The sequence below is a fragment of the Macaca thibetana genome, chromosome 3 (genome assembly GCF_024542745.1).
Source record: "Macaca thibetana thibetana isolate TM-01 chromosome 3, ASM2454274v1, whole genome shotgun sequence".
In the NCBI taxonomy this organism is placed as follows: Eukaryota; Metazoa; Chordata; class Mammalia; order Primates; family Cercopithecidae; genus Macaca; species Macaca thibetana.
In genome coordinates, this window is record NC_065580.1 from 28,564,783 (window position 1) to 28,584,232 (window position 19,450).

The 19,450-nt window shown below is 38.0% G+C and overlaps 1 protein-coding gene across 3 annotated transcripts in view; it reads left to right on the top strand.

Annotated features, from left to right (window-relative positions):
- The window catches only part of COPG2 (COPI coat complex subunit gamma 2), a 165,799-nt gene that overhangs the window by 101,468 nt on the left and 44,881 nt on the right, over positions 1–19,450 (top strand). For all 3 annotated transcript variants that reach the window (XM_050782491.1, XM_050782492.1, XM_050782493.1), the window contains 10 exons: positions 1,259–1,392; positions 2,299–2,366; positions 4,387–4,575; positions 12,208–12,303; positions 12,616–12,859; positions 14,900–14,975; positions 15,980–16,083; positions 16,675–16,800; positions 17,946–18,008; positions 18,766–18,905. In XM_050782491.1, coding sequence (XP_050638448.1) covers positions 1,259–1,392; positions 2,299–2,366; positions 4,387–4,575; positions 12,208–12,303; positions 12,616–12,859; positions 14,900–14,975; positions 15,980–16,083; positions 16,675–16,800; positions 17,946–18,008; positions 18,766–18,905 — 1,240 coding nt within the window. The remainder of the gene's footprint in view (positions 1–1,258; positions 1,393–2,298; positions 2,367–4,386; positions 4,576–12,207; positions 12,304–12,615; positions 12,860–14,899; positions 14,976–15,979; positions 16,084–16,674; positions 16,801–17,945; positions 18,009–18,765; positions 18,906–19,450) is intronic.

Genomic DNA, 19,450 nt, shown 5'->3' on the forward strand with positions numbered 1-19,450 from the left:
TATTTATATTAGCTGACTTAAAGTTGTTGCCTAGTAAGTTCAACATCTGGGCTTCCTCAGGAATAAATTCTATTGACTACTTTTTTTTCACATAGATGGGTCATACTTAACTATTTCTTTGTGTGTCTCATAATTATTTTGTCAAAAACATTATATTTTAAATATTATAATGTGACAACACTGGTAATCAGACTTTTCCCTTCCCCTATCCCTGGGGTTTGTTGTTTTTGTTGTTGTTTGTGAACTTCCTGGACTATTTCTGTAGTCTTTAATCTGTATCTTGTATAGACACTGAAGTGTTTGTTTGAATGTCTGAGTCACAAATAGTGATTTGACAGATTTTCTTAAATGCTTTAAACCAGCATGTCTCCCATCATTTTCCAAGGGGTGCTGTGTATGTTGGGGCATGCTTTCCATGCCCCAGCAGTTCACAGCTCTGCCTTAGCCTTCACTTCCTGCTTTGTGCAGAGTCTCAGAGTCAAGGAAAAGTTAGAGAGTGGAGCTCTGTCAGGTCTTTAGTGGGTATTTGCTTAGCCCTCCACATGCGCATGGCCTTCTATATCCCCAGTAATATTTTAGAAATTTTCAAAGCCCTCTAAGGACATCTCATTTCCCAAATTTTCCTTTTAAGTTTTTTGGCCAGTCTCTTGTTTGCCTCTGCTAAAATTGCTGCTTCTGGCAGCTGCAAGATTAACCAAATACTACTGATTTTTTTGGACAAACTCCCTGGGCATAGGGCTTTTCACACTGAGTGAGCTCTTGAGTCAGGTGAAATAAAGATTAGCCTGTGAATAGGGCTTTTCTCGGGGCACCAGACAGGTCACATAGTGACAGTTCTCTGGGGATGAGGTTTTGGCCGAGAGCTGCTTTTGTAGCCAGGCTGCTGGCATTCACAGTTACTGTGGTTTTGAGGCTGCTGGTTTCCAAAGCTGCTATGGAACTGGGAAGAGGTACATGGAAATTGAGAATGAGGCAGGTTAAAACACCAGAAAGCTCAGCATTTTTACTAAGATTCAGCTACTTTTCTTAAATAGATGTTCAGGATTGTCAAAAATCTTTGATTAAATTTTGGAGTTCTGAAAAAGTTAATTTTGACAATTTTGCCAGTTGTCTAATTGCTTTGTGGAGAAATGAATTTTTAGAAATCCCTCATCCACCGTTCCAGATGTGCCTCTCAATCTGCCTGTGCTTTTAATCCCTATGCATATTGCCTCTCTATTTGATATCTGTATAATGGCCTATAAATATTTATTGGCAGCCATGAAAGTCCACTGTTTGATTTCATTGAGAGTTGCTTGCGAAATAAACATGAAATGGTTATTTATGAAGCTGCTTCAGCTATCATCCATCTTCCCAACTGCACTGCAAGAGAGTTGGCACCTGCTGTTTCAGGTTTGTTTTATATTTGATGACTGGCTTTTGCTTATGTTCCTAAGTTTTTGCTTTAAGTTTCATAGGTCTGCAGAATAGGTGTTAAGACTGTTTTTTGAATGCTAGCTCTGTGTATATATAGCCTTTGCATTCTGATAGCTTATATGTAAATAGTTTATTTTAGTTGTTCCTTACTTTATTACTTCTTTTTTAAATGTTTCTATTTATGTATATAAAACTTCTGAAAGAATTTTATTTATATGTACATAGTTTATTAATAATAATTCTTTATTGCTTTTTTTTAAAGTTTCTATTTCCTCATATGAAACTTTTGAAAACATTTTACAGTTTTCCTTGGTGTTTAAAAAGCCCATTTGTTTTCAGAACTGTCAATATTTCTACCATTTAAGTTCAAGTATTAATGGGTATGCTAATTTTTTTAAAAAAAGAGCAAACTTTGTTTCCTATTAAAGTTTTTATAAGTGACTAAAAGTGCTTTTTCTTTTTTTTTTTTTTTTTTTTGAGACGGAGTCTCGCTCTGTCGCCAGGCTGGAGTGCAGTGGTGCAATCGCTTGGCTCACTGCGAGCTCCGCCTCCTGGGTTCATTCCATTCTCCTGCCTCAGCCTCCCAAGTAGCTGGGACTACAGGAACCCCAAAAGTGCTTTTTCTATTTTGATAAATTTATATTTTTCATGTAAATTTTTTATGCTGTGATAAAATCTATGCATATTTTGAATGTGATTCATTATGTACTATATTTTCAGCTATATGGTATATGATGAGATGAGGAATATTCACAGCATATATAGGTAATATTCACTATATCTATATCTGTATTTTAGTTCTTCAACTTTTCTGTAGTTCTCCTAAGCCAGGAGTATTCACAGTATGTATATGTAATATTATATATTATTATTATTTTTTAGTTCTTCAGCTTTTCTGTAGTTCTCCTAAGCCAGCCTTGAGATATGCAGCTGTGAGGACCTTGAACAAGGTAGGTGTTTCTTTGCTAACTGTTGACTTACATCAGTATTTAATTGAGAAACATTAAATGTGAAGCATTTGATTTTCTCTCCAAGGTTAGTATATATGATTCATGGGCTTCACCTCTACAATACTTCACTTACATTTGTGGCCTTGGGAATGCCCATTTTTATTATTATTTAGCTGAAGATTATAACTCATTCCTGACTTCTAAGCATTTTATATTCAAAAGCCACACTGTGCAATATGGTGGCCATTAGCGATAAGTGGTATTTCAATTTAAATTAATTAAAATAAAATAAAAAAATCAATCCTCAGTCACATGAGTCACACTTCTTGTACTCACAGCCACATGTGGTCAGTGGCTATTGGACAGTGCAGATCTTGAACATTTCTGTCATTGAAGGAAGTGCTTTTGCACAGTGCTGGCAGTAGCCCTGTCCAGTAGAAACCCAATGTGAATCACATATATAATTTTAAATTTTATAATAACCACATTAAAGTTTTTAAGGTAAAATTAATTTTAATAGTATATTTTATCATATGTCATCTCAACATATAATAGATATTTTTACATATCTCAAGTTTTTGACATCCAGTATATTTACATTTACAGCATACTCAGTTTGGATTAGCCACCTTTCAGATGCTTAGTAGTCACATGTTGCTGTTGGCTACATTATTAGACTGTATAGATTTAGAGGATATAATACAGAAACACAGAATAAATTAAATAAGCATAGAAAATGTAAATGAAAGTTAAATGTAGTAGAAGACTTGTCATAGGCAATACATAATTATAAATTAATTGTGTAAACAATTGAAGAAAAGAGAAGTTTAGAGCAGCCATGGAATAAACCTTTATAGAACAACAATTTAAATTGTTTTTAATTTATTTATTTATTTTGGAGACAGAGTCTCACTTTGTCTCCCAGGCTGGAGTGCAGAGGCGTGATCTCGGCACACTGCAACCTCCACCTCCCAGGTTCAAGCAATTCTCATGCCCCAGCCTCCCAAGTAGCAGGGATCACAGGTACCTGCCACCATGCCCAGCGAATTTTTGTATTTTTAGTAGAGTCAGGGTTTCGCCATGTTGGCCAGGCTGGTCTCAAACTCCTGACCTCAGGTCATCTGCCCACCTCGTCCTCCCAGAGTGCTGGGATTATAGGTGTGAGCCACCAGGGCCTAAATTGTTTTTAAAGAGTTGATACAGGTCCACAATCCCTCATCTCTAATCTTGGGGCCAGATGTGTCTCAGAATTTGCTTTTAGATAAATTTTAGAAAGGTTATATGGTGTTATATCTTATTTACTAACCCTAGTGGGCCTGGGGCAGCATCCCACCATTAAAACACATTAATATTTTTGCACAAAACATATGACTATTCTTGTCAAGTGGTACAAATTAACAATTAAAGAGTTTCACATTAGTTTGGGTCATGTTTTGCTGTTAAATAAATTTTCATCCCAATGCTTTGCTTTCCAGAGTTTTTTCAGATTTTCCAAATTGTGGGTAAGGGATTCTATACCAATACTGGGATAGACAAAAAGATGGAACAACATCAACAAAAACAAGGACACAGGAGAATGGCCGACTATGTAGTAACCATAGATAATGCAGTTTGGCTGGAGTTTGCGTGTTGAAATGCAGAAGTATTTTTTAAGTGCTAAGATATTAACAGTCTTTGTCGAGCACTGTCTACTATGCTAGATCCCGTTCTCAGTGCTCCTAACATCTAATAGACATATATGAACACGTGTACTATAAGGAAATACAGGCCAATTATAATTTTTTAAAAATGGTAATGTTAGAAAGGTTATAGGAACCTAACAAAAGAGAGTACGATGCTATACTCGGGCTGTTGATCATTTATTAAAAGATATACCTTGTTAACTGGAGCCATTCTTTTTGAAACAATGACTTCTAACTTATCCTGTCCTCTTTGGATTGCCAGTTACCTCAATTAAAATTTAAGTTCTGGCCTTTATCAAAAGCAATTTGCGTAATTTTTTTTCTTGCCCTTCCACAAGGTGGCAATGAAGCACCCCTCTGCTGTTACTGCCTGCAATCTGGACTTAGAAAACTTAATCACAGATTCAAACAGAAGCATTGCTACCTTAGCCATTACTACACTCCTCAAAACAGGAAGTGAGAGCAGTGTGGACAGGCTCATGAAGCAGATATCTTCTTTTGTGTCTGAAATCTCAGATGAGTTCAAGGTAAGAGTTTAAACATGATCATGTTTTCTCCCAGTCTGTTGGCTGCCTATTTATTTTCTTAACAGTGTCATTTGAGAAGCAGAAGTTTTAAATTTTTATGAAGTCTAATTTATCAATTTTTTTCTTTCATAGTTATTACTGTTCCCTAAGAAACCTTTATCTACTTATTTTCTCATGCTTTAGGCTAAATGCTTTATGGTTTTAGATTTTACATTTTAGGCGGTGATCCAAGTTGAATTACTGTTTGTTTGGTAAGTTCAGTATTTCTTCCATACCGCTATCTACTGTATTCCACCATAATTTGTTGGAAAGACTTCCTTTTTTCTATTGGAGTGCTTTGGCACCTTTGTCTACAAAGCAAATACCCATATAATTTTAGGTATATTTTTGGGCTTCTTATCATGTTACTGAACCGTTTGTCAATCCAGTACCATTACCACACTAATATTGATTAATGTAGCATTATGGTACCTCTTAAATGTCAAGTAGTGTGGTCTTCCAACTTTTTCTTTTTTAATATTCTGGTTCCTTTGCATTTCCTATGAAATTTAGGACTAGTTTATCAATCTCTACTAAACAAAGCCTACTAGGATTATGACTAGGATTGTGTTGAATCTCTAAATCAATCTGGGGAGAACTGACATCTTAATTTATTATTTTTCTATTTCATGAATATGGTATATCTCTCCCTTTAGACCTTTAATTTCTCTGAGCAGTGTTTTGTAGTGTTTACTCTAGAGGTCTTGCAAGTCTCTTGTTAAATTTATATCTAAATATTTATGCTTTTGATATGTTATTAAAATTTTTTATTGTTTACTACTAATGAAAAACTTTTAAAAAATACTTTTCCATATTAACTTGGTATCCTGTAACCTTGCTGAGTACCTTTACTGGTTCTAGTCATCATTATACACATTCCTTGAGATTATCTATATAATCTATATAAATAATTATGCCATTTGTGAATAGAAACAGTTTTACTTCTTTATATCCAATCCAAATGCCTTTCCTTTATTTTTCTTGGCTAATTAAAAAAGTACTTCCAGAATAGGGTTGTATAGAACTGGTGAGAGTATGTCAGAGATGATAAAAAAAAAAATAAATTTCAGTTAAAAGAATAAAAGTAGAAACATTGTATTGCTTCATTCTTTCTTTATATTCAGTCAAGTAGTATAACTAACCCTATTTACTCTCTACTTAGTATGCATCCAGACTTTCAGAAAACAAACTTTACCTGTATATTCAAGCAGACAGTTTTGTGCATCTGGTGTAGCAGTTGCTTGTTCCAGTTTTTTCAAATTGCTTTTGTAGGAGTGAGTTTTTTCCTAAAGACATATATTTTGTTATTGAGATACCTTGACTTTGATTTTGACTGCCTGTGGTAGTGGGATCTTTGTGTGACCTCTTGAGCAGTACACAGGGTCAGTGGTATCTGATTCCTCAGTGACTTAGGGTACAGGCATTAGTTGAGGTCATGGTGAAATTTAGCTGGGGACCTAGAAACATAGTCTTTGGGCTCCAGTAGTGCCAGCAGTGCACCACGTGTGCCTATTTTTAGGCCCAGCTTACATTGGCTCCAGTGTTGGTGGGTACAAGAGGGCTATCCTTGGGCCTCCACGTGGCTTGCTAGAAACAAATATTGAGAGCAATGAGCCCAGTGTGTGAGTGGGTTCTTCGGCCCTTGGCAGCTGGTGTGGTGTGGGTGATGGGCACTAGTGGTGTTGGAGCAACCCACAGGGTCACAAGCAGTCTGTGTTGGTATTGGTAGAAGCTGCAATGGGTTGGATAGGCTAGGTCCCAGTCCCACAACTGCCTGTAGCAGGGTGGTGAGTATTATGCTAAGTGTGTTTAGGAGAGCTTGTTATCCCCTGTCCCTCCCCCAGTTGGGTGACAGCTGCAGCCACATCATCATCATCTCAAACTCAGCCTGAGGGTGGGGCGTAGCCCAGCTTTAAACTCTCAAAATGATGCCAGCCGTGGGCTTGTGACTAGAAAGGGTGGGGACCCTTCAGGTGAGCAGCATGGGCAAGAAGCTGTGGGGAGTGTGGTCTGCTTGGGGCTTGGTCTCACAGCAGCCCATTGAAGAACATTGGATATTGTCATAACTATGCATGGGGGAACCTGGCTTTCCTAGTCCCTCCTTTGACCAAGTGGTGGCTGCAGCCACATCAACTTGAACTCAACCCAAGGTGGGGCACAGCCAGCATTAAACTCTCAAAATCGTGCCATGGACCAGGGAGCAGAGAGGGAGGGGTCCCTCCCAGGTATGCAGTGTGGGCAAGAAGCTGTGAGAAGTGTGGTCTGGTCACACGTCAGTCTGACAGCTCCCTGCTACAGAGCAGTGAGTATGATCCTAGATATGTATAGGATAGCCTGGTTTCCCTGCCCTCCTTGGCCAAGTAGCAGCTACAACTGCATCAGCCCTAACTCAGGTCGAGGGCAGGGTGCAGCCCAGTGTTAAACTCTCAAAATGGCACCTTGGGGCCGGGACCAGAGAGGGTGTGGCACCTCCCAGGCAACCAGTGTGGGCAAGAAGCGGTGAGGAGAGCAGTCTGCTCACATCTCAGTCTCACGGCATCCTGCTGCAGGGCAGTAGATATTGTCGTAATGATGCATAGGATAGCAGATTTATCCTAATGCATATCCTAATTTATCCTATGTGTATCCTAATGATGCATAGGATAGCATTTTTAGGATAATACCTACTGCCCTGCAGCAGAAGGCTGTGAGACTGAGATCTCCCTGTCCCTCCTTGGCCAGGCAGTGGCTGCAGCTATGCACAAGACTAATTTAAAATGTCAGGCAAAGGAGTTACAAGTTTTGGAGGCAGTCTCAAAATCCCTAGGTTTAAATCCTGATTCTACCACTTATGAGATATGTGACCTCAGGTGAGTCACATAAATTCTTACTGCCTCAGCTTCCTTAGCTGTACAATGGAGATAATAATAGTACTTACCTCATAGAGTTATTGTGAAGTATAAATGAAATAATAAAGAATTAAGAATAATATATGTGTCATTATTATTATTTTATGTATGTGTAGTATGGAAAGAACTGCTAATTCATAATTGATCTTTTAACGTCTGCACACAGAATAGTTGAATATTGACTAAGTGGGTTATTTCTTCCTTGTTTTCAGTGCAGTTATATAAATCTCTTGAAATACAGATAGATTTGTTTCAGTTTGCTTTCGGTTTTATATTTTTCCCCTTCCCATCTTTTTTCTTTTTTTTTTTTTTTTTGAGACAGGATCTCACTGTGTCACCCAGGCTGGAGTACAGTTGCATTATCATAGCTCATTGCGGCCTCAGCCTCCCTGGGCTCAGGTGGTCCTCCTGCCTTAGCCTCCCAAGTAGCTGAGACTACAGGCACAAGCCACCATGCCTGACTAATTTTGCATTTTTTGTAGAGACAGGGTTTCACCATTGGGAGAAAGGTAAAAGGATTGATTGTCCAGGCTGGTCTTGAGCTCCTGAGCTCAAGCTGTTCACCTGCCTCAGCCTCCTAAAGTGCTGGGATTATAGGCATAAGCCACCATGCCCAGCTGCATTTTCCCTATTTTCTATAGGATTTTTAGTCTTTTGTTTCCTTAATTTTTTTGTATATTCAGGATATTAGCTCTTTACCTGTGAAAGATGTTACGAGTATTTTCTACTGGTTTGTCATTTAACTTTTCTTATGATGTCTTTTGTCATGCAAAAGTGTTATTTTTTTTAGGTAGTCATATTTGCCAGCCTTTTATTTTATTTGACTTTGAGTCATAATTAAAAATTTATTCCCTTCAAAGTATAGAGTAATTGACTCATGTTCTCTTCTAATACATTTATAGTTTCGTATTTTACATTTAGATCTCTGGTCCGTTGAATTTTTTTATTATATATGCTATGAACAGATTCAATCTTATCCTTTTCCATTGACTACCCAGTTAGTTGCCCCCCAAAATTTTATTTAAGGCCAGGTGTGGTGGCTCACACCTTGAATCCCAGGACTTTGGGAGGCCGAGGCAGGGGCATGCTTGAGTCCAGGAGTTCAAAACCAGCCTGGGCAACATAGTGAGACCCTGTCGCTACAAAAAAAATACAAAAATTAGTCAGACATGGTGGTGTACACCTATAATCCCAGTTACTTGGGAGGCTGAGGTGGGAGGATGGCTTGAGCCTGGGAGGTTGGGGCTGCAGTGAGCTGTGATGATGCCACTGCACTGTGTCCTGGGCAACAGAGCAAGATCTTGTGTATTAGTCTGTTGTCACACTACTATAAAGAAACACCTGAGACTGGGTAATTTATAAAGAAAAGAGGTTTAATTGGCTCACAGTTCTGCAGGCTGAACAGGAAGCGTGGCAGCGTCTGCTTCTGGGGCAGCCTCAGGGAGATTTTACTCATGGTGGAAGGCAAAACAGGAGCAGATGTCTTACAAGGCAGAAGCATGACCAAGGGGGGTGTGGAGGGGTATCACACACTTTTAAATGACCAGATCTTACAAGAACTTACTATCACGAGAACAGCACAAGCAGGGAAATCTGCCCCCATGATCCAGTCATCTCCCACCAGGCCCCACCTCCAACATTGGCAATTACAATTCAACATGAGATTTGGGTGGGGACACAGATCCAAACCATATTACCTTAACTCAAAAAAAGTTATTTTCATTTTTTCTATAGATAATTAGGGGAAAGCTGAAAGAAAATTTTTAAGACCATCTTTGCCCCAATAATTTGAGACATCATCTTTATCATATGTACCTGAGTTTGTATGTTTATACAAACTCAAAAAAGTTGCATACGTACTTGAGTCTGTTTCTGGAGTGTCTATTCTACTTATATATTGGTCTGTTTATTCATATACCACTGCTACACTCTGTTCTAAATATAGAAGCTTCGTAGGACGCTTAGCTCTCCATCATAGTTCTTTATTTTCATTGTTTTCCTGGCTATTCTTGCATGTTTCTTTTTCTTTTTTCTTTTTTTTTTTTTTTTGAGATGGAGTTTCATTCTTGTTGCCCAGGCTAGAGTGCAATGGCTTGATCTTGGCTAACTGCAACCTCCCCCTCCCAGGTTTAAGGGATTCTCCTTCCTCAGCCTCCCACGTAGCTGGGATTACAGGCACCCACCACCACGCCCAGCTAATTTTTTGTATTTTTAGTGAAGACAGGGTTTCACCATGTTGTCCAGGCTGGTCTCGAGCTCCTGACCTCAGGTGATCCACCCGCCTTGGCCTCCCAAAGTGCTGGGATTACAGGCGTGAGCCACTGTGCCTAGCCACATGTTTATTTTTCTAATGAACTTTAGTATCAAGCTGTCTAGCTTCATAAAAAACCTTGTTGACATTTTCTGTTGGGATCACATTAAATTCATAAGTTAGGGGAGAACACATATCCTGATGATTTTTTAACATCCTAAGAACAAGGATGTCTTTTAATTTGTTCAAATCTGCTTTTATGCCTTTCAAAAATGTTGTTTAAAAAATATTTTTATATTAGTTTTGAATGGTTTTAAAATGCTTATTTCTAAATAACTTACCTTTTTCATTGCTATTATAAATGTTTTTTATTCCATTTTATCTTCTACCTGGCTATCATTTATGTATATAAATATTACTGGTTTTGCATGTTAATTTTATATCCTGCTACCTTGGTGAATTATTGAGTTAGTTTTATTATTCATTCTCTAGGGTTTTCATATATACCATCATGTCATCTAAAAACAAACATATTTTTGTTTGTTTTGTCTTCTGCAATTCTTGTTTCTTTGTTTTCCCTTATCTAATTGCATTGGCTAATATCTCCAGAATAATGCTAAATAATTATGGAGATAGTGGCATCCTTGCATCACTTCTGACCTCAATGGGAATGCCTCTCAGGGTTCCGTATTAAGTAATATGCTGGCATTAAGATTGAAGTATATATGTTTACCTTATGGACATATCTATTCCTTTTTTTTTTTCAAGAATATTTATTAGGAATGGATGTTGGATTTTATCAAAGACTTTTCAGCATTTTGGATATTATCCTCTGACTCATGAATGTGATGTTATTTTATCAATTTTCTAATGCAGAACCATCTTTACATTCTTGATAAACCCCATTTCATCACAGTGCATTATTTCTTTAATGTAGTGTTAGCATCTGTTAACTAATATATTACTTTTAGAATTTTTACATCAATATTTATAAATGATTTTAGTCTGTAATTTTTCTTTCTGTACATATATGCCATCTTTATTAGGCTTAAGTATCATTGCTTCATACAAACATTATGGAGATTTTCTTTGCTCTGAAACTGTATATATGGATTTGGGGTTATCCAATTATTGGTAGACAATTCTGAATTATTCATGCGTCTCTTTTCTGCACATCTTGCAAGTCAGGCACTAACTGCCGTCTGTTTCCTGCTATCACAGCTGTGTTCCCTTCCCATAATATAAGACATCTTCCAGCCTTAGAAGATAGAGATCGTGTCTCCCTCTAAAGGAAAGGGAAGATTTCCTTGCAGCCCCAGAAAATACTAATAGTATTTGGAGCAAAAAGCCCTCTGGAGCAAAAAGCAAACATGTTTATGGTCCAATATAATAATGTTTTTCTTCAGAAAAAAGGACAGGCATGCTTACTCCCCACTGTAAATGTTCAGATTCCATCTTTAGGGTTCTTATCCGGTAATGCAGCCTACTGCAAGACCAGGTATTATCTGGCTCTTTGCATTGCACTTTGGGAATTTTGGGGCTCAGGAAACCCACCCCAAAATGCTCATACTCTGGCTACTGCTACTGCTGTGAGTAGTTAACTGTCTTTCATCGCTGAGCCAGGAGTCTCATGTTTTCTACCAGCATCCATGAAATTGTGACAGGTTAACTTGTTAGCCACAAGTAGGGTAAAATCTCACATTCTTCATGCATCTTGACACAGGTCTGTATTTTTATTTTATTTATTTTTTGAGACAGAGTCTCTCTGTGTCACCCAGGCTGGAGTGCAGTGGTGCATCTCAGCTCACTGCAACCTCCGCCTCCCAGGTTCGAGCAATTCTTATGTCTCAGCCTCCCCAGGTAGCTGGGACTTGCAGGCCCACGCCACCACACCCGGCTAATATTTGTATTTTTTTAGTAGAGACAGTATTTCACCATATTAGTCAGGCTGGTCTTGAACTTCTGACCTTTGGTGATCCACCCACCTTAGCCTCCCTAAGTGCTGGGATTACAGGGCGTGAGCCACCGTGCCTGGCTGACACTGGTCTTTCAAGTTGTGGTAAAATTCCCCTAGAAAGCATTTTGTGAAGTAGTTCCTTGATAGCTTTCTCTGTTTCTTCTATGGAAATCAGTCTGTTCAAGCTTTTTATCTTTATAGTTCACTTTAAAATCTTTGATGTGATTATTTGTCTAAGGCAAAGGGAAGGGATCTCTTGAATGAACTTTATTTTTACATTGCTTTTTATTTTCCTTTGTGGTCTCCTTGGTTATCTTCCATGAAGAACAAGTATTGTCATTTTAGGCAACTACAGTGTCTTCTTAGCTTGCAGTAAGTAAGTAGGAAAGTGTGTTTAGTAGCCAAAGTTATAAAGATGAATGTCTTTTCTGTGCTTGCTTTTGATAGGTGGTGGTTGTACAGTCATAAAAGTGAATATTCTTTTTGTTTTTCTACAGGTGGTGGTTGTACAGGCAATTAGTGCTCTCTGTCAGAAATACCCTCGAAAGCACAGTGTCATGATGACTTTCCTCTCCAACATGCTCCGAGATGATGTAGGTAGACTACTTTTCAATCGTAGGAAGTTGCTCTCTTAAATTCTTAGGATTGCCATGAAATACCATAGTGTTTTAAGGAGATTTCTTTATCATCTCAGTATGCCTCTCAAGTAGTACACTAAGTCTGGTTACTGTCTTATTAATAAACATGCCATTGCTTTACTTTCCCCACTTGGAGAAAAACCACTTTTTTGTTTCAAAAAGGTGGGAAGTGAAATCTGAATTTTATAAGCATGAACCTTGGAGTGTAAGCATTTCTCCAAAACGTGTCCCTAGAATGAATGGCAGTTTTATCTTCTTTTTTGCCAGGGAGGCTTTGAGTACAAGCGGGCCATTGTGGACTGCATAATCAGCATTGTGGAAGAGAACCCTGAGAGTAAAGAAGCAGGCCTAGCCCACCTTTGTGAATTCATTGAGGACTGTGAACACACTGTTCTGGCTACTAAGATTCTACACTTGTTGGGCAAAGAGGGCCCTAGAACGCCTGTCCCCTCCAAATATATCCGCTTTATTTTTAATAGGGTTGTCCTGGAGAATGAGGCTGTCAGAGCTGGTGAGTCATTGGGACACTGATATTGATGATGCTGATCTTTTGAAATACTTAGGAGAGTAATAATGAAATTGAAAAATGAAGTTGCAGGATCTGTTAGATTGTGGGATTTTTAGAGCATGCTTAGGGCCCAGATATCTTTCTATGTACTCAATTTCCATCCTCATTTTTGCCTTAGATTAGAGACAAATAACCCTTCACTTTCAGTATGATAGGAATACTGTGATGGCTCATCCGTTTTTTTCAGTTATAGTCATAATTATGAATGTTTGTAGAATTTGTTTATGTGTTTCTATATGTATATTTTTAAGTGACTTTTCCTCCTTAATCTTTCTTCCCCTTAGCATATGAATAGATCTAAATCTCTTCCATTAAAGATGTAAACTCTCTATAAGCCTTTCACTAGCTACTGACTCTATACTTTCCTTCCCCTCGTAGATAAACTGGAAGTAGCCATTATTAGCTGCCTGCATGAATTCATTATCCGTTTTTCTCTTTAACTCAGTGTGATGTAGCTCTCCTTTAAAAAACCTCTGAAGTAATTTTACTGAAAATTACTTATAAACTAGTTGTAAAATCAAGTTAGATACTTTAATGTTCTTATCTTTGTTTACACTCAGTCCACTTGATGTGCTATTGACTGAACACTTGGTGAAACCCTGTAGCCTTGGTTTCCACAATAGCCTACATGTTTCCATCACTCCTCACTCTTATTTATAGAGCTCTTCTTCCCAGCCCTCTTCTTGAAATATTAGTTCTCTCTAGGGTTTTGACTTCTCAACATCTACATTCTTCTTGGTGATCATTTTCAGAGCTCTACTGATAGGCTATAACATTCCAGTCATGTCTCTTTCCTGAACTTGTTTGTCCAAATAACTTAAAGCACTTCAAATTCAGCCTGAAATTCAAACTAACCTCACATTCATCATCCACTCAGTTATCAAGATAGAATCTTGTTCTGCTGCGTTACAGCCCCTATCTGTTCTGTAGCAAAGTGCTTTCAATTGTGTCTCTTTAATATTTCTTCGTTCTCTCTTCTATTTTCATGGTGCTGATTGAGGCTGTCATCATTTCAGATGCCTGACTATCTGACTGCTTCTAGACTCACATATATCCAGCCTATTCTTTACACCTGCTAAAAAAAAAAGGGGGGGACTTTCAAATATACATATTTATCTCATATTTAATATCCTTTAATAATGAGATTAAACCATACCCTAATTTTGTTTTATTTCCAGTCTCTCCCTTGTCTCTTCTTGCTCTCCAACATGGGTCCTATGCTCAGCCTTCCCCACCTGTCCAGTAATATACCACACTTTCTTCTCTGGGCAGTGGCCATTTGAACTTGTTATTTTCCTCTGCCTCTAATCCTACTCTTATCCTGCCTTTTTCCTCTGGCTAACAGTACTTGTTCTTCAGATTTTAGCTCAAGTAATATGTGTTAGCTCCTTGTCTTAGTTTTCCACCACCAATTCTGATTTAGTTCCTTTCTGTGTATTCACATAGCATCCTGGATATATTTCTTCCATGGACTTACTATGATGTGTCATAATTCTCTCTCTACATACCTATCTTTCCCACTAGAGTATAGCTCCTTGAGATCAGGGACATGTCTTTTATCTGCCCCAGTACCTAGCACAATTCCTGACAAAAGTTTGGTGAACAATGAATCTTTGTTGAATGAGAGGAATTTTAATAATAGAACTTCTTTTTGTGCTTGGGGCTGGTTGTTTGAGATTAAAGCTTAATCACATCAGTGTGATATATAAGGGGTTGTGGTGGGGTGGAGATATAGCTCCTACAGAAAATCTATATGAATCTTTTTCCTCAATTCTTGGAAGATTTTCCTATTCAGAGCTCTCTTGGGCTTGCAGAATTCTATTTCTGCTTAACAGTATCAAAGAAATAAGATCAAGAAACAATAAAACAAGAGGGTTTATCTCCACTAAACATGGGAACATTTTTCTAATTTTTTTTCAAATGGTTATTGGTTAACTCTGAGAAACCAGTATTTATGTAGCATAATTGTATGCTTCATTATAGCTGCTGTGAGTGCTTTGGCTAAATTTGGGGCTCAGAATGAGAGTCTTCTCCCAAGCATCCTTGTACTCTTACAGAGGTAAGTTAAATAATGTCTCTTTTTAAAAAAATAAGAATTCTATATGGTTAAATAGTGAAATCCTCATTGTACCATAGAGCAGATGTACTCTAAGGCCTAAGAGTAGAGCTATTGGAGCAAGTCAGGGGCAAATGGCAGTTCCTTTCTCTTTTTAGTAATTGTGTATACCTCTCAATCAATTTGATGTGCTATTGACTGATCACTTCATCAAAGCCTCTAGCCTTGGTTTACGCAATAGCCTACATGTTTCCATCACTCCTCACTCGTATTTATAGAGCTTCTCTTCCCAGCCCCATTCCCTAAAACATTAGTTCTCCATAGGGTTTTATGTGCTAGGTACGTGTCACGTTAGACTTTGGCTTTCTCTCACTTGATTTTGAGAAAGTGACTTAAATACATATGCCTCAATTTGTACAACAGGCTTACTTAAAAAAGCTATTAGGTAATTCACTATGCAGAGTTGAAAATAATAGTTTTTCATTGTCTTCATGACTCTCTGTTTGATGAGGAAAAGACTTGCTTTAGCAAACTGTGATTGCATCTTATAATTGAAGCAGATAAATTACAAGCCAAAGGTTAGCTAGTTTACATAAATTGTCATTTGAGCAATAACAATGGCTGGATTTTGAATTTATCTTTTTAGTATCCTTGGAAAGTATAATACTCCCATTTCCTAATTACAAAAAAGTCTAAGTCTTCAACAGGGTCATGTGGTTACAGATGGAAGAAAAGACTCCAGACTGCTATTTCATGTTCTTGTGCTCCTCGTTATTTTAATGCCTACTTCTGTAGTGCTTGTGATTCACAATAACAGTATTTCTTTAGTAATTCAGAACAGTACCCAAGATTTGTGGAGACTTTAGGAGCTACTGTTGGCTATTGTTGAGCACTTTTTTAAAGATAGTATCAGATGACGACCTGAGCTGTGTCCTTTAGATTTGGTAGTAGAGCTATTGGAAGTCTTTGGGGTACTGTGACATGACTATTCTGTTTCTCCTGGACAGGTGCATGATGGATACTGATGATGAGGTACGAGACAGAGCTACCTTCTATCTGAATGTGCTGCAGCAGAGGCAGATGGCACTAAATGCCACATATATCTTTAATGGTCAGTGAAAGCCAAGGATGTACACTTTTGTTCCTTGAATGGTGTCTAGGAAGCATATTTCATTATTTGCATATGAACTAACTTCACTAGGCAAATGCTTGGTTTTTGTCTTTGAATGCATTTCCGTTTCTAGAGAAACCTGTGTCTATAGGACAGTTTCTAATTTGGTAATGGTAATTCCTGTGCAACAATCTATAAGAATATAGATTGGGCCCTTACATTTTTTAAGAACGTTGCTCACTTATTCCTGGTTCTCCTTGAACTCCTTCTTGGATGGGTTTACCTTTTTCCTGTTTTCTTATGCTATTGTTGTTCCCATATAGCTAAGTTGCTTTCTTTTCCGGGAGGTACATACATTTTGTTGAAAATGTGTATGCTATGCTCCCATGTTTCCTTGAATGAAATAAGTCAGTTTATAAGTTTATAAGGTAATTTCAAGAATATCCTTTATTTTTATATTTAGGTTATAAAGCTTTTGGTTATATTTTTCTCTTCCTTCAGAAAGCTTTGATAAATATTACAAACCTGGGCCTATTTGGATTTGGGGATTGGCAAGAGGTTATAATGCTGAGATTTCTCTGTGTTTCACAGGTTTGACGGTCTCCGTACCAGGGATGGAAAAAGCCTTACACCAGTACACGTTGGAGCCTTCAGAAAAACCGTTTGACATGAAATCAATTCCTCTTGCTATGGCTCCTGTCTTCGAACAGAAAGCAGGTTAACTCTATTCGTTTTTCTGTGTATAAGTAGTTTTGCAAAACCAAAAAATACTATCTTACTTTCTCTAATACGCATTTAATTGTCACTCTTTTTTTTTTTTTTTTTTTTTGGAGATGGAGTCTCGCTCCCGTCACACGGGCTGGTGTGCAGTGACACGATCTTGGCTCACTGCAACCTCCACCTCCCGGGTTCAAGCGATTCTCCTTCCTCAGTCTTCCGAGTAGCTAGGATTACAGGCATGCCCTACTACGCCTGGCTAATTTTTCTAGTTTTAGTAGAGACTGGATTTCACCATGTTGGCTAGGCTGGTCTTGTACTCCTGACCTCAGGTGATCCACCCGCCTCAGCCTCCCACAGTGCTTGGATTACAGGCGGGGAGCCACTGTGCTCGGCCGATTGTCACCCCTTCTAAATCTTTTAGATTTAAGACCTATTTTTATTAGAGTTTTAAAAAACTCCTGGTTTTTACATAAAAGCAGTAATATGAAATACGCTCCAAGATAAAGGTTTTTTTTTTAATGCAAAGTCTTACAGTATCTGAAGTCAGTTGCCACTGTGCATCTCACTCAGAGCAGTTAATAGTGCTGTTGCCTCCTATTTTTATTTTCCGAAGTTGATAATCTCTAAGTTAATTGATTTTGTTATTGGAGGTTCATCTTAAAAGAATTTATGGGACACAATCATAAAAAATATTCCCAAAGAATATCTAACTTTAAAACTTAAAAACAGAAGACATAAATGTTTAGTGGTTAGAACACAAAACTGGGAAGAAACAATTTTATGCTTATTTTCAACATTTTCAGTTTTTCTGTTGATATAAGTAATTTTTCCTATTTTGATCATGAGAAGATTTTTTAAATAAATTGTTTTTCCTTTTCTGAGTAATTTTTGTACATCCCAGTCCATTTAAAGCAAATTCTATATTTTTAGGGCTTACTTTATGATTCCACAACATATGTTCACTACATACATTTTAATTTGAGTGTCCCCCCATCAGAAGTGACAGATAACCTGTAAGTATGATTTAGTAATAGCTCATTATATATCTGCTAGAAATGTCTGCTCTTTTCTCTTTCTGTCTGCATTGCTAGCTTGATAGTACGGGGAGAAGTTCACTTACTTGCTCATATCTGTCTTTATAGAAATCACATTTGTGGCTACTAAGCCAGAGAAGCTGGCTCCTTCCAGGCAAGACATTTTCCAAGGTATGATGATTTGATGGTTAGACGTAATAATCTCACCCCTTGGCATTGTGAATATAATAAAGTCCACCAGTCTTACTCAATTTGATCAGTTCTCAATATAGGAAATCTTCATGTGGCTGAACACCATAGGGTATAGTTGCTGAGGCTACCCGGAGTCCAGGAACTTTCCAGTTTGTAATTGCTAACTGGGAATGTTTTTCTTTTCTGTATCTCGTTGGTTAACAGGGAACTCATTGTAAAATAAGTATTTAGTTTCTTTTTTTTTTCTTTTGCTTTCATTATTATATAAGCTCACTTACTTAAAAGATTATTTCACTAAAACTTGGGGACATATTAGTTGAATGTTCAACCATTAGTAAGGCTATGGAAACTAAAGCTTTTGTTTTTTTTTTTTTTTGAGACAGAGTCTCACTCTGTCGCCCAGGCTGGAGTGCAGTGGCGCGATCTCGGCTCACTACAAGCTCTGCCTCCCAGGTTCACGCCGTTCTCCTGCCTCAGCCTCCTGAGTAGCTGGGATTACAGGCGCCCTCCACCACGCCCAGCTAATTTTTTTGTATTTTTAGTAGAGACGGGGTTTCACCATGTTAGCCAGGATAGTCTCAATCTCCTGACCTCGTGATCCGCACGCCTTGGCCTCCCAAAGTGCTGGGATTACAGGCGTGAGCCACCGCGCCCGGCCAACTAAAGCATTTTTTAAGCATCCAGAGTAAAGCCTTTCCCTGTCTTCTTCATAGCCTGTGTTCTTTTTTCTTGATAGAACAATTGGCTGCCATTCCTGAGTTTCTGAATATAGGACCCTTGTTCAAGTCTTCTGAGCCTGTTCAACTTACAGAAGCAGAGACAGAATATTTTGTTCGATGTATCAAGCACATGTTTACCAATCACATTGTGTTCCAGGTAAGAGAATGCCCTTAACTCCTGTAGGGATTTAGTATAAACTGGTATGCTTTGAGACAAATATCCTTTACCTATAATTCTAGTTTCTTTTATAGATAATTAATTTGGCAGAATTTCTGGTTTTCTTGCTTAACACCAGAGCTATAGAGATCCCTTCATGTGATGGGCAACTTTTGATGGTTCAAATCTAAAGGACATAAAACTGAAATGTGTGAAGAAGTTGGACAACATGAAGTATAACCAACTTTTTAAAATTATCATTTAACATCAGGGTAGATTAAGTGGGCTAATTCTAAGAACTTAGATTTGACAGCGATCAGACTTCTGCCATCTTGTTTGGTACAGCAGTCTCAGGAAAGAGAAAAAACTGGTGAATAATATAAACAAAAGACCTCAACAATAAGGCTCTCCCTGTTGCCAAAAGAAGAATCTTAGGAGGAGACCTACCCTGCTCTTTAGAGGTAGAAGGTATAGTGGGTTCCAGAGCTGAGTAGTGGGTTATGAGTGGGAAGGATAACTTGTTATCCTTCACAACTTTTCCATTT